Source organism: Antechinus flavipes, chromosome X (genome assembly GCF_016432865.1).
Source record: "Antechinus flavipes isolate AdamAnt ecotype Samford, QLD, Australia chromosome X, AdamAnt_v2, whole genome shotgun sequence".
Classification (NCBI taxonomy): Eukaryota; Metazoa; Chordata; class Mammalia; order Dasyuromorphia; family Dasyuridae; genus Antechinus; species Antechinus flavipes.
This window is the reverse complement of record NC_067404.1, coordinates 50454382-50468907: the sequence shown is the minus strand read 5'-3', so window position 1 is coordinate 50468907 and position 14526 is coordinate 50454382. Positions and strand designations below refer to the sequence as shown.

Below are 14526 nucleotides of genomic sequence, written 5' to 3'. Positions count from 1 at the left end.
AGTTATACTTCATACATATTTAAAGAGCTTGAGTTGAGAGTCCAGAGGACCCGTGGTTCCAAAATCTGGCAAGTTCTCTACAGTACAAAGTCCCCTATGCTTCATGGTTTTTTCTGCTTAATCTTTTCCATGATGGAATCACCATCCAACAACAATGAAAACACTACTTAATGTGTGCTATGAACTGAAGCACAAGAGTAGAAGAGATGGAGCCCCGACAAAGCCTTCAACAGCAAGCAAGAAATGTTTTCTACCTTGATCCCAGAAGGTTCAGTTGTGAATTCAGCTATCAATTCACTGGGTACCTGGGTGCGAGGTCAGTGAGGGCCCAAAATGTGCTTACTCCCAGATCTGCTATGTTGGGATTTTCTGTAGAGTTGCTTAGTATTTGATTTTGGGAATGAGTTTGAGAGTTCCCCGACGATGATATCAGAAAGCTCTTTGTGGGTATCATTCTCAAGTTACTTTTCATCTGGATGGTTTTTGAGGTTGCCAACTTAAGAAACGTCCCATAAGGTGTCCCCTGATGCCTTTCATTCCTAATCTGGACAAATGCCAGAGGGATACTTGTTTTCACTATTTAGAATTAGGAACTGGACAGACTACGGTCAACCCAGAACTTTCCCTCCTAGATCCATGACAAAGAATATTCTTTAGGTCTTATTGACTTGCAGTGATATAACCAAAAAAAATTGCCGAGGCTTGGGGACAGGTCCAAGACTAGGATTCCAACAATGGTGGTGCTAGTGTTCAGTCAGGCAAGACTCTCTGATCCCATTTGGGGATTTTTTTGGTGGTCATGAGGCAAATAAGGTTAAGTGACTTGGCCAGGGTCACATAACTATTAAGTGACTGAGGCTAAATTTGAACTGACTCCAGCTTGGTGCTCTCTCTATTGTACCACATAGTTTCTATGTGCTTACTCCAGATTACAAAAGCAATACTCCTCTAACCAAGAAGGAGATCATGATTTAACAATTCATTCCTGTAAGAGTCAATAGTTATTTTCCATTTCTCTGTACTACTACTGTTGAGAGAGAGAAGAAGAAGAAGAAGAAGAAGAAGAAGAAGAAGAAGAAGAAGAAGAAGAAGAAGAAGAAGGTGGTGAAGGAGGGGGAAGAAGAAGAAGAAGAAGAAGAAGAAGAAGAAGAAGAAGAAGAAGAAGGTGAAGGAGGGGGAAGAAGAAGAAGGTGAAGGAGGGGGAAGAAGAAGAAGGTGAAGGAGGGGGAAGAAGAAGAAGGTGAAGGAGGGGGAAGAAGAAGGTGAAGGAGGGGGAAGAAGAAGAAGAAGGTGAAGGAGGGGGAAGAAGAAGAAGAAGGTGAAGGAGGGGGAAGAAGAAGAAGAAGGTGAAGGAGGGGGAAGAAGAAGAAGAAGGTGAAGGAGGGGGAAGAAGAAGAAGAAGGTGAAGGAGGGGGAAGAAGAAGAAGAAGAAGAAGAAGAAGAAGAAGAAGAAGAAGAAGAAGAAGAAGAAGAAGAAGAAGAAAAAGAAGAAGAAGAAGAAGAAGAAGAAGAAGAAGAAGAAGAAGAAGAAGAAGAAGAGAAGAAGAAGAAGAAGAAGAAGAAGAAGGTGAAGGAGGGGGAAGAAGAAGGTGAAGGAGGGGGAAGAAGAAGGTGAAGGAGGGGGAAGAAGAAGGTGAAGGAGGGGGAAGAAGAAGGTGAAGGAGGGGGAAGAAGAAGAAGGTGAAGGAGGAGGAAGAAGAAGAAGGTGAAGGAGGGGAAGAAGAAGAAGGTGAAGGAGGGGAAGAAGAAGAAGAAGAAGAAGAAGAAGAAGGTGAAGGAGGAGGAAGAAGAAGAAGGTGAAGGAGGGGAAGAAGAAGGTGAAGGAGGGGAAGAAGAAGAAGAAGAAGAAGAAGAAGAAGAAGAAGAAGGAGGAGGAGGAAGAGGAGGAGGAGGAGGAGGAGGAGAAAGAGAAGGAAAAGAGACGAGACAGAGAATTGTACTTTTGGGGAGGAAACTACTACCAATCCAGGCTGACCGTGCATTTCAGTGTTGTTTTTACCAATAATGGTGCCTGCTGCTAAAGGTCTAGCAATCTTTTCCTAGGCCCAACAGCATGTATTTTACCAGAGAGCTAGCCAGATTGAGAGGCACAGTAACTTAGTGACACTGTCTCAGAAGGTGATTGAGCCCCTGGTCTCAGCCTTATTAGCACCAGTCTCCAACAAACTGAGCTAACCAGCCACAGACAATAGTATCTTAGAGAACAGGTTTTGCTGCCTGTCAAGGGCAAGATGTAAAAGACTGAGCCATTCAGAAGTCTGGGTGCTTGGCTAGAAGTTTGCATTTGTGACTCTGCCTGAACTTTAAAGATATATTTTTTCATCATTTTAATGAGAGCCAAAATGCAACTGTCCTTTGTGTGGAAAGAAGACGACACAGAGAATTTTATTTATGTCACAGTTATACAATGTGAAAGTTGGAAAGGAACATAATGGGAATCTAGTCAGATCCATACCTGCATAAACCCCTATTATACCATGATGTGTCATAGTGGGCATCCAGGTCTTACTCAAGACCTCCAAGGAGAAAGGGAGGAGCCATCACCATCAGAGGCAGCTCATTCCACTTTGTGAGAGTTAAGAAATATTTAAGCCCAAAGCTGCCTTTTTGGGGGGATCTTTTTGGGAAACTTTTACCCACGGATCTTGCTTTTTCCATCAGGGGTCAAGGAGAACAAGGTTGATCTCTCTTTCACATTTGATAGCTTTTCAAATATCGAGCCTTCTCTTATTTTCATGTCCAATTCCTTTACCTGATCCTCATATGACATGAATTCGAAGTCCAATACTCCATTTACTGTTGGACCAAGAGGGTATTAATGAACTATCACAGCCTTGTTCTTGGGAAGTCATGCCTTATTTACTGTAGTCCATGAACATGTCAACTTTTTGGGAAGCCATAGACTGCTGACTCATATTGAGCTTACTGTTCTCTCTGGGGAAGTAGGATACTGTTGTGGATCTGGACTTGGAGGACCAGCTACTTACTTCCCTTGTGACATTTAGCACTTTGTGACCTTGAGGCAAGTCAGTGAACTCAATAAACCAGCCTCTAAATGCCTTCAAACTTAAGAGCTTCTGGGCTCTGAGGCGAGAGGGACTATTGCTTCTTCCCTAGGTTTTGTCTCTTTGCTTCTTTGGAATTGGACCAGATAAACTTTGACAGGTGGATGCTAGTTCCAGTCAATTTGAAAGATCTAGGGGAAGACTGAAAAGGAAAATATTTCAACTCCCTTTGCCTTCTTGCCTCCTCTTGAGCTACCAGCCAAGAGGTCTGTCTAGGGCAGACCCTACTATAATTTACATTATACTTTGGAAGAAAGGAAGGCTTTGGAATATCTCAGTAATAATAAAATAGTTATTCAATGATTTCAATTTCAATTTCAATATCAATAGATATTCAAAGACCTGCTTTTGGCAAACAAATCGCTCTTCCTGGATGACTATGTTAGAGCCACAATCTATGCTCTTTAGCCCTTGTAGGATCAGCATACCTATTTGCAAACAGCCAGGCAGGATGACGAAAAACTAAGCGAGTTTCTTTGATGGAATTTGTGCTTCCACTAGTGCAAACATCGTGTTACCTCTGACACATGATAAAACAAAACAACGAACCTATTAGAATTTTCTAATTCTGGGACTGGATTTTATGTTGTTAACTAGAATTTCAACTTTCTTTAGCCATGAACCTCTTTTCTCAGTTTTACCATATACTCCGATAAACTCTAAATATACTTTAAATCAACATTTGCTGGCTAATTGTTTTATGTCAGGGACCACAAAAGAGTCAAACATGATTGAAATGACTGAACAACAACAAAAAAGGTAGCTCTTGGAAGGAATGGAACAAGGAGGAAATGTGCTTTCTAGGAAAAAAAACTGGGGTGAACGATTAATATATTTATGCTGGAGTAAATTTGAATTTGGAAACTGCATTATAAATTTGTTATGATCACCCTGCCAAAGCATCTTTGTTCCTTTGTCTTTACGTTTCAAGAAATTTATGATGAGTCAATATCACATGGATGAGACTGGGCCTGTGATTTTACCAGTTTGGGGACCCCTCGGATAAAGAAATTCCTTCTACAGAAGTCAATGCTTTCTTTGAAATGTACACTTTTATAGAGTTGTCTAGAATACCAAGAGGTGAGGCGACAAGCTCAAAGTCATAATGACAATGTGTGGGAAAGATGGGAAATGATCCAGGTCTTTTCAGCTTTGAGATCATTTCTTTAACCATTATTGTGTGCTGTCTCTATTGATGAGTTATCACAAAATCTCTAATTGCCATCATCTACTTGAGCAGTCTGTGAGATTATTTTTATAGCTGGAATCTTTGACATTTTCAGTCTCCCTTCTTATTTTCTTTATCATTCATTTTCTGACTCTCTCCTTTAATTGTGCTTTCCTTGAGAACTAGATCTCGAAGCATTTCTATCTCTTCCAACATGGGAAATTCAGTTCACCAATTTAGGTCTCTGCCCTAAATGATTTTTGGTTGGCCAGAACTGGCATCAGATGGATGTTCTGCTCTTTCCCTCAGGTTTGGCAGAGTGCCGCACAATACCCCGCAAGCATATAGTCTCTGCTTTGGTGATCTATTCCTCTCCCTCAGTTATCTGGTCTGGCACAAGCAGTTCAAAGCCTGCTTTCCCCTGCACCAGTAGTTCAGTATTTTGCAGCACTAGTGCTTCTAGGTTGCAGCCCTGGCAGACTTTTGCTCCCGAAAACTGACCTTTCTTTTTAGTGATCTCCTATAGTCATGGAAGGTCCTTTTCTTTTGGGGGTGGAGCAAGATTCTCATCGAGGGATGGGGAATGAGAACTTAAAAAACTTTCTTTTTTTCCTTGATCCCCTTGTTCAAGTAAGCTTGTTATTATCAGATCTCTTAATTCTAGAGAAACTTAGAAATCTGTCCCTACAGAGAATTTCAATTGATATCGTCTTTGTTCATAAGATTTAATTCTTATCTCCATCTGTGGACATGTGGATGCGTGTTGGGAGTAAACAGAGAAAAGCAAATGGCCCCTGAAGAATCTAAACTCCCATATCAGCTGTACCATTAATGGGTGAAAAAGGATAGGAAAGCTTTCTTGGGAAGGACAAACAGCAGACATTTAAGAAAGGAAGATTTCATTTCTGGAGGTGTTCCTCAACTACCATCCACACCCTTTCTACCCCACTCTTCATCCTCACCTCTCCCAACAAATTTTATAACTTTTTTTCTGGATCACAGCAGCAGAAAGCAGAGAATCTACTTGTACCAAGTTGAATGGCTGAGGAAATTTTGAAGAAGCCCAGCTCGACTTTCACTCCTTTGGTTTTTGAGTAGCTACTATGCTCATGTGTTGCACAATCTGGCCACGTTGGGAGAGATCAATGTGGTTTACTGGAAAGCTGGGCTACAACTGTGACTGGATCAGTACACAGCCATCTCTGCCTTGGGAAAAGAGATTCCAGAGTGGCAGCTTACAGACACTGAATAGCATCATTTTTATATGAAGGCCAGAAAGTCTATATATTTTATATATGAATGACTAGCATTGGAACTGGTATGGAAGATCAAATGCCACTTAAAAAGTGGTTCTGTCCAGGAGGACCTGAGTTCAAATCTGGTCTCAGACACGTAACACTTCCTAGCTGTGTGACCCTGGGCAACTCACTTAACCCCAACTGCCTCAGAAAAAAAAAAGTGGTTCTGTTACCAGGAGGCTGGCTTTGGCCCACTTTCCCATTCCAGGGCTAATCAGATTCTTGTAGCATGTAAAATGCTAGTGAATAAGCAGGGCATGCTCACTCAAAAGCAGCAATCTAGTGACTTCTCTAGGGGAAAAAAGATTTGGATTTCCTTTTTCATAAGCAACTCATCTCCTTGTTTAACGTAGGCCACAAAAGGGTGCAGTTGCGCCTCTGAGTTTACCCAAGGTCGGGTTCATATTTTACTAAATCAGAAAATATAAGGATTTTGAAGAAATGGCCGATTTGGTTATCAAAGAAAATGCTATTTTTGAGAAATAAAAAGATTTAATTAACCTGTTTCCTAAGTACCACTGAGCACTGATTCTGGGAATAAACCAAATATCCCAGACTGCATCACATTTATCACCTCGCTAAATACAGTATCTTCTTCTAAAGCACAGAGGTAGAGAGGCTTCCTTTGGGGAGTTGTTTCCCTTAGTAGCTTGAAAATTTTCATGTGGCAAATTAATCTCTAAAAGATGTGAAACTATATGATTAGCTCAAAGCAAAATTCTCTTCAGGCTTGAACCTCCTTCATAATCACAAAAAACAAACAGGAGGGAATGTAGTCTCCTTCCCCCAAACTCAAAATGGACAAGCTGTATCTTCCTGAGGAGAGGGGGGCATGTTTTGAATGAAGCCTGGAGAAGTTCCATTTCTCATGAAATGATATTCTCTTGAGCACTGTTGTGTGTGGTGTGTGTACATGTATGTGTGTGTGTTGGGGGGTTGGTCATTTGAAGAATGAGTGAAAAGTCACATCCTGATGGTGAAACATACCGTCAAAGAGGTAGAAAGCTACCTCTAGGAACAGAATGAGGGCTACACTGTCAGATGTGAACACATTGCTTGCCCATACTTAGTTATAAGGCAGGATTCTATTGGAGGACGGAAGGTCGGTCACTGGAAAGCGACAGATTAAAAAAAATCAAACATAAAAAGGTACTCCTGCAGCTCACCCTCACGTAGCTCCTGTGAGGTTGAAGGACTCGAAAAAAATCTAGTGGTAGTAGGTCCTGCCAAGTCATTAATGGGGTATTTGGAGAAAGGCCACCAAGGTTCTATGCACAGCTCACTTTAACTGAACTTTCTCAAGCATGCACACGGGGGGAAGGCTTGCTAAAGATCGCTCCACTTGTTGAGGGCTCATTTCTCTTGGGCTGTAGTCTGTTCAAGGAAAGAACAGATGAGAGTGGAGGGCGAGGAAGAATCAGGGTCAGGAAAAGACTCTTATCTTTAAAGGTAGAAACACTGTCCAAAGTAGCTCAGGAAACCCAGGGGACCATAAAATATAGAAGCCTCTCTGATTGGAGAACTGCTAAGTAAAATTCACAAGTTAGAACACTTTGGCATCATTGCCTCAAAAGACAAGCACTCTTTGCTTATAAACGCAGAGGTGAGATTTTGACAGAGTAAACCCTAGGGAGTCCTAAGGCTAGGCTCGGTTCCCGCCATTTGCCACTTCCTTTGGTAATAGTCTTCTGAGACGGAGAGTTCTTCCAAAGGCCGAACTACTTCTCTCCTTGCTGCAACTACAACCCTGTTTCTCCTTTTCATACCGTCCTTTCGGCAGAAACCGAGGCCAGCTGTTCTTATTCATTCAGACATTTGTTCAAAAATCCATATTTTTTGATTTACTGAAATATGAAACTGAACTCCTGTTGTAAGCCCAGCTGGATCATTCTAAGTACTGCTATAAACAACACTATGAAGCTCACTCCTCAGCCCTCTCCTCACTAGGCCCAGTCAACCTCAGTCGGGAGGGCCTAGTTCTAGGAAAAACTAAGGATTGGTCTGCCAGGACACCACTGGACAAAGGAGCCAAAGCTTACTCGATGCACGCCATCTGATCTGATCAGAGTCTTCTAATCCTTTGAGGGCTGGGATATCCCCTTCCTCAGTTTTCTTCCAGACTGTGACACACCTGGGGACTTGATGATTTACTCTTCATCTGGATGGCTGCCATGGCTTGTTGCTGGGTCTCCCCATCTCAAGTCTCTCCCTACTCCATTCTAACCTCCACTCAGTTGCCAAAGTGATCTTCCTTAAGAGCAGGTCTGATCATCTCACCAGTCCCCAACCCTGTGCCATTTACCCCCATCAATTCTAGAATCAAATAGAAAATCCTGTTTTGGCATTTGAACGCATTCATGACACGGCTTTTCTACCAACTTTTCCAACTTGACCATATGCCACATAGACTTTGACACACTCTCCAATCTGAACAAACTTGCCTTCTCCCCTTTTCCTCTCATTTGACACTCAGTTTCTTGCCTCTGTGTACATGCTGTGCACCTGGAATCCCCACCTTCACAGCTCCCATGCCAACATTGCTCTCAGTCTCTTCCTTCACACTCAAACAACCTTCATTTGCTCCATATGTATTCAACCTATGATGTGTGTGTTCTTTCCTTTGCCCAATGCATCTCTTTGCTGAATGCCCTTGGTGAGGTCTGTTTCATTTTTATATTTTTATCTCTGGTACATAATATAATGCTTGGCATATAGTAGGTGTTTAATATATTAGCTGATTATTTTTATTCCTATCATATAGGATTTAAAAGTTTGCCTTTCTGAATTTTATGGCTTCTTTGTGACTTCGACTATAACTTCTGTGAATATTTGTTATGTATTTGAAACCAGATAAAGCACTTTGGAACTTTTTTTTTTTTTCCTGAGGCAATTGGGGTTAAGTGACTTGCCCAGGGTCACACAGCCAGGAAGTATGAAGTGTCTGAGGTCACATTTGAACTCAGGTCCTGACTTCAGGGCTGATGCTCTATCCACTGTGCCATCTAGCTGCCCCATCACTACAGAAACTTTAAAACATTAGCTAATGATGCAGTGGATAAAGTAGACCATTCAGGTTGGGAAGAGGTGAGTTCAAAGTTCACCTCATTCACTGGCTATGTGAGTCTTTGTGAGTCACTTGACCTGTACGTGTCTCAGTCTCCTCATCTGTAAAATGGGGATTTTACTCTCAGGTTTGTGGTGAAGATCAGGTGAGATAATATATTTAGACTGACAGAGAATAAACACTATATAAATGCTTCTTTTATTCCCTCCTCTTCCCCTCTTAGCTATTATTATTAATCATTTTGTATTCAGTTCCTCCACTAGATCTATCAACTTCAGTTTCTTTAACTCTCTGCCCAAGTCTGTACTTTCTTTCTACTTTATCTTTGAGTTTAATTTATTGTAATTTGGTAGAGGATACTGATTTTCTTCTATCCATAGTCATTCTTTTTGCTAATAAGTTTCCTTTTTCCTTTAGAAATGTAGTATGAGATAAATTCCTTGACATTCAAGTCAGAGGGAACTTAAGGAGCTTCAGTGAAACCCAGCAGATCTGTTATAGAAACACACTGAACTGCAATCTAGCTTCTGATGATGAGGTAGAAGAGAACAGGACAGTTGAAGGGGACTTCTTACATATTCGAAGACAGAATCCCTCTCACTATCTTGACGATGACCCTGGTCGCTTCCATCTAATTCTTCAAAAGGAATACCGAGCTTTCGGCTTTAGCCTGCAGACCGTGACCCAGGTTAAGCCCATCCATTTTAGGAAAGTTTTCACCGTGAGGAGCGTTTTTCCTTAAATTGAGACAAAATTTGCCTTTCTGCAACTTCTCCCCATCGCCACCTAGTTTGGACTTCTGGGCCAAAAAGAACGAGTGTAATGGATCTTCCACAAAAAACACCCTTTAAGTGCCCAAAGATAGCTGACTGTACTAAAATGTGGTGCTCAAACTGAATGGGGACAGCATGGTGCCATAGAAAGAATGCCGTGTTTGGATTCAGAGGACCTGGGTTCAAGTACTGACAATTACTTCTAAGCTCTTACACTTAGTACCTGTTTGATCTCAAGGCAAGTCAGTTAATCTCTGTGGGTCTCATTTTCCACATCTGGATGAACTGGCCTTGAAGGTCCTTTCCAGCTCAAATTCAAGAGCTTCTGGACTCTGCCAGGGGCAGAGAACAGATGGGGCTATCACGTCTCTAGGCCTTGCTGCTTTGCCTCTCGATGGCAGACCAAGAGTACATGAGTTTTTCCGGCCTCCACATTGCATAGCTGACTCGTACAAAAACAGCAGTTCACTAGAAGCCCCAGCTGTTTTTTCAGACAAACTGCTATCTAGTCATTCCTCCCTACATCTTATACTTGTGAAGTGGGTTTTCTGAATTCAAGTATATGATTTTACATTTCTCACTCTAAAATTTCATCTTATTAGATTTACCCTAAAGTTTGAACCTGTCAGATCTTCTTAGATGTTCTGTCATGCAACACGCCCGCTTGCTTTAGGTTATCTTTAGATATAATAAACATATCATCTCTGCCTCTGACTTCATTATAGCACTTGGGGATTTGGTTTGTAGCATACATGGTTTCCTTAGGTAAACCTGACCCTAGGCTTCCCGAGTCTCAGAGGGACCCCGTAGCTAGGACAGCATGCTATCTCTCTTGTTTTTACACTGCCTTGTAATTATTCTGATCTTGTTCTAGGTGGCTGGGTTTTGAAACTTCCAGGGGGAGAGGGCCTGTTCTCTGGAATGACTTTTCAAAAGGCTGCATTGTGCATATTTAATTAAAGTGGTATTCTGGATTTTATCCAGAACAGTTCTGTTCAATCTGCTTTGCCTAGTACCACATGGGCGCTTAATAACAATGGTGATCAAGTGCTATTTAAACAAAATCATTCTCACTTTCAGTATAAGCCTTCCTTCACAAAATAACAGCAGCTAGCAATCAGTTCACTGTTGGCTGCCCATTTCAATGATGTCTTTTATAGGGAAGGTGTTGCAGAGAAAAAAAACAAAACTGTTGTAATTAAGGTTAGAAGACCGGTTCAAATGCCAGTTCTGCCAGTGGGCCTACCTTCATGATCTCGGCAAAGTCAACTTAGCTCTCTGGGAATCGGTTTCCTCAGCTACCAAATGGAAGAGTTGGCCAGCCTCTGAGATCCCTTCTACATCTTCACGGACAACCTAGCTCTCTCTCCTCCCTCTCTTTTTCCCCCGCTTGTGAGAAGAGGATTTACTTTTTTCTCTGAGCAGGATCCCCGTCTTCAAGTGTTAGAAGGAATCGACATAGTGGAGTGAAGTGAGTTTGTTCTGCTGGGCCCCAGAGGGCAGATACGACATTAATGGGTGGAAGTTACAAAGGAGCCAGTCTGGGCTCCATGCTAGGAAGGCATCAGTGAGCGCTGTCCCAGTGGGTTATGGGCTGCCTCACTAGGCAGTAGGTAGGTTTCCTTTCATTGGAGGTCTTCAAACAGAGACTAATTAGCTATTTGCCAGGAATACCTGGGGGCCTGCTTTGCTTTCCTCCTGATACGGCAAGGATATGATTTCTTTATTTATGTGTTATATAACTTAGACAGGCCTTATCTGCTAAGTGAATGAAATTTTATTCCCTCCTTTTATCCACTTTTTTTTTTCATATATTACTCCCTCCCTAGCTTATTCTTCCCCCTCCTCCAATCCCATCAACGCTGCTTTGCCGGGAAGAAGTCATCTGAAACGAACTTCTGTTATGGGGTATTATAATGGACGAAATAGGCTTCCTTTCCACTTAATTTCTACATGAAAAAAATTGTTATTCATTGCCATGTTGCCACCTGGTGATAATGCTTGCAAGTCAGCAGTGCCTACCTGAGTGATGTCCATTCCCGAGTCACAGCTCAATGGCTGTGTGGATGTCAGTCCGTTTGAGCCAATCACGGTTGTGATCACGGAATTCTGATCAATTTTCCGAATCATGGTCCCATCCACAAAATAAATGAAACCATTCCTATCAACGGTGATACCTATCGAGGAAGAAGAAATGGACATTAGTAGTCTGTTGGGTCAGATTTACCCAAAGATCAGAATTTTGAGAGAAGTCACAGAAACAGAAGGATATTTTAAAGAACTATGACTTCAATTTTGCTTAGGACAGATAGGATAGTAATATGAGAGGTTTGTTCAGAGAGGCAGTCATTTCTCTGTTGAGAAAAAATGGTTCGACTTAGACACAATTTCAAACTGTGGCTAAATATTTGATTTGATATAGATTCATTCCCCTTCGACCATCTCCCCTCCCTCCCCCCCAACACCATTATGTTTTCCTTCACCCATCTACAGTCAACCCATACCCGATTTTTGACCAAGAGAAAAAAAAAACTGGCTTAATTTGACTTCGTTTCCAGAATAAAAGAAGGTCTGAGAAGCAAGCCAAGGGCACAGACAGGGTGCCGTCAAAAGAGCACTGGATTTGGAGGCAGAGGTCTCAAGTTCAAATCCCGACTTTGCCTATTACTTCTTTTATGATCTTGAGCAAGTCCCTTCTTCTCTGTGGACCTCAGTTTCCTTACCTGTAAAATGAAGGCATTGAACTAGATGGTCTGAGGTTCCTTCCAGCTCTAGACCATCCCCAAGAGCGTCTCACTCTTAACAAGTCCTACTTTTTTGGAGCTTTGGCTTCCTAGCGGTTCAATGAGTTACATATAATGAGCACACACATAACCCAGATTTGGTCCTAGTTACAGTTACCCAGCACCTCTTTAAAGGTAGTCCGCAATTAGGACTTTTTGTTTCTCCCCCTTAATTCAGAACTAGAGAGGTATTACTATATTCATTTTGAATAAGCATTTATTAAGTACTTTCAGTGTGGTATGCACCCTGTGAAACAGAGAAAAATGGTTCATAATGTTTCATAACATACAGGCTGTTCTAAAAGTCATGGTGCAATTTTAAGCTATTAAAGCTTAATGTTCCAGTAAGACTTTTGGAATACCCTCTAAAAAATAATACTGGGATAGAAGGAAGCCATGAGCTTCCTAGGGGAAGCTGGGTAGGGAAAGGCTTATATAAGAGGAGGGGGCCCTTGATCTAGGCTCTGAAGAAAACTAAGAATTCTAAAAGCGAATCACTATTCAATAATCAAGCAACTGCCGTGGACAATGGGCCAGACATCCCACCAATTGCCAACCCAATGACAGCCACTGAGAAGGTTAGCCAATTTAGCCGAAGCAGCGGGGCACTTTTGGAGAGAGACAGTGTGGACCAGATAAATCGAACCACTAACTGCTAATATCGACCCAGCCACCATTTCCCCTCAGACCTGGATGCCAAGAGCCTTGGGAGTAGCAATGCTTCTAGTCACTATCCTGGGAAACAAGCTCTATGGAGATGCACCCTGGTCACCAGGCCTGCAGGGGCTATAGGCTACTACATGGCTACTGAAGACCCAGAAAAGAAAGTTCTTATCACTCAAGTCTTATGGTTCAACATCAGAAAACGATACCATTTTACAAGTGAAGATCACATTAAGGAAGAGACATTACTATTTTTTTTTGGCTGTTGTACCTTAAGAATCATAAGATTTTTCCATAGAACTTGCAGCTCAAATCATATTCTTGGAAATCTTTCATCTCCTTCATGGGAAGGCAAACTCCTTGAAGGCACAGATTGCTCAGAATGGTTCTTTGCACACAGTAAGCATTTAATAAATGTTTCATTTATTCGTTTGCTTGAGATAGCCTATCCAAAGGGCATGTGTGTGGGAGATAGAATATTAAATTTACGCAGTAGGAAAAGCAAATAGATCAACTTGCTGCCTGGAAAAGTAGTTGCAGTCCGACTAGGAGGGAATGACATAGGTAACAGAGAAGTTTGCATTTTATTCTAGAAGGAAGAGGAAGCCTCTGCAGCTTCCGGAGGAATAGAGTGACATGTTCAAATTTATGCTTTAGGAATATCAATTTGGTGGATGAGTGGAGGATGCAGAGAGGAGAGAACAGAGAAGGATAACACTTACTCTCCTGCAGTAGTCCAAGTGAGAGGTCATGAACATCTGAACTAGTTAAGTTAATGTTAGTAGGTTCTATTCCTTAAAAGTTCACTTGATATTCTCTACGAAACTGAGAGGAATGATTTTTATAGCCAAGAATAAAATCAGGGAATACCAGTTTAGAAAGCCAACTTTATAAACTGCCTTGGGATAAGCTAATTCTCTGGCAGAAGGGAAAGAGGTTCTGTTTTATAGTGTATATTCATTAATCCTGATGATCTTCATGAAGTATTCATCTTTCATATCTATAAAACTTACAAAATGATTTAAACTTTCCTCTAATATTGCTAAAATCAGAGATGGGTTTTTTTGTGTGCTGTCTTAAGGAAACCAGTAGGACCGACTATGGGAATAACTGTGTCCATTAGTTCCAAGTAGTTTCTGGTCTTGGAAAACAATTTTTAAGACCATGTGTCAAACTGGATGGGTCAGATCTTGACAGGGACATGAATAGCTAACCCTCCCATCTCTGTTGCATTTTGGTTGAAGGGATCCTGGCTCGGTGATTGTGTCTGGGCAGTAGCAAACTCCATTTTCTGATTGTTCCAAATCTGAAAGGGCTACAACTGTGACCAATGGGATTAGTTGGGACCAACTTTTTTATTTCAACCTTTGAAGCCGAAAAGGATCTCGAGCACGTACAATGGGTCTAGTGTCATGGGAGGTGTTGGGAGGGGTGGATGTGAATGCAGACTTATTTATTCCTCCCACCCCCACCCCAGACCATAGGTAAAGCTTCTGAAAGTTGAAGAGTGGGTATGTTTTGAACAAAAAAAAATGAAGTATTATGTTTCATTTGGCAGGGAGGAAGTCTAAGAACATGTGAGCTCATGAGAAGTAAAGATGCAGGCTGAGAAAAGAAATAACTTCCCAAGAGTCTAGTGAAATTCTTAGATGTCATATGCAGAATGGTTTACTATCAGCCCATCAACAAGCATTCATTAAACACTTTTTCCA

At 41.6% G+C, this 14526-nt stretch overlaps 1 protein-coding gene across 1 annotated transcript in view; it reads right to left on the bottom strand.

Annotated features, from left to right (window-relative positions):
• Window positions 1-14526, bottom strand: part of TENM1 (teneurin transmembrane protein 1) — an 828896-nt gene that overhangs the window by 44219 nt on the left and 770151 nt on the right. The window contains exon 23 of the mRNA XM_051969260.1: window positions 11391-11545. Coding sequence (XP_051825220.1) covers window positions 11391-11545 — 155 coding nt within the window. The remainder of the gene's footprint in view (window positions 1-11390; window positions 11546-14526) is intronic.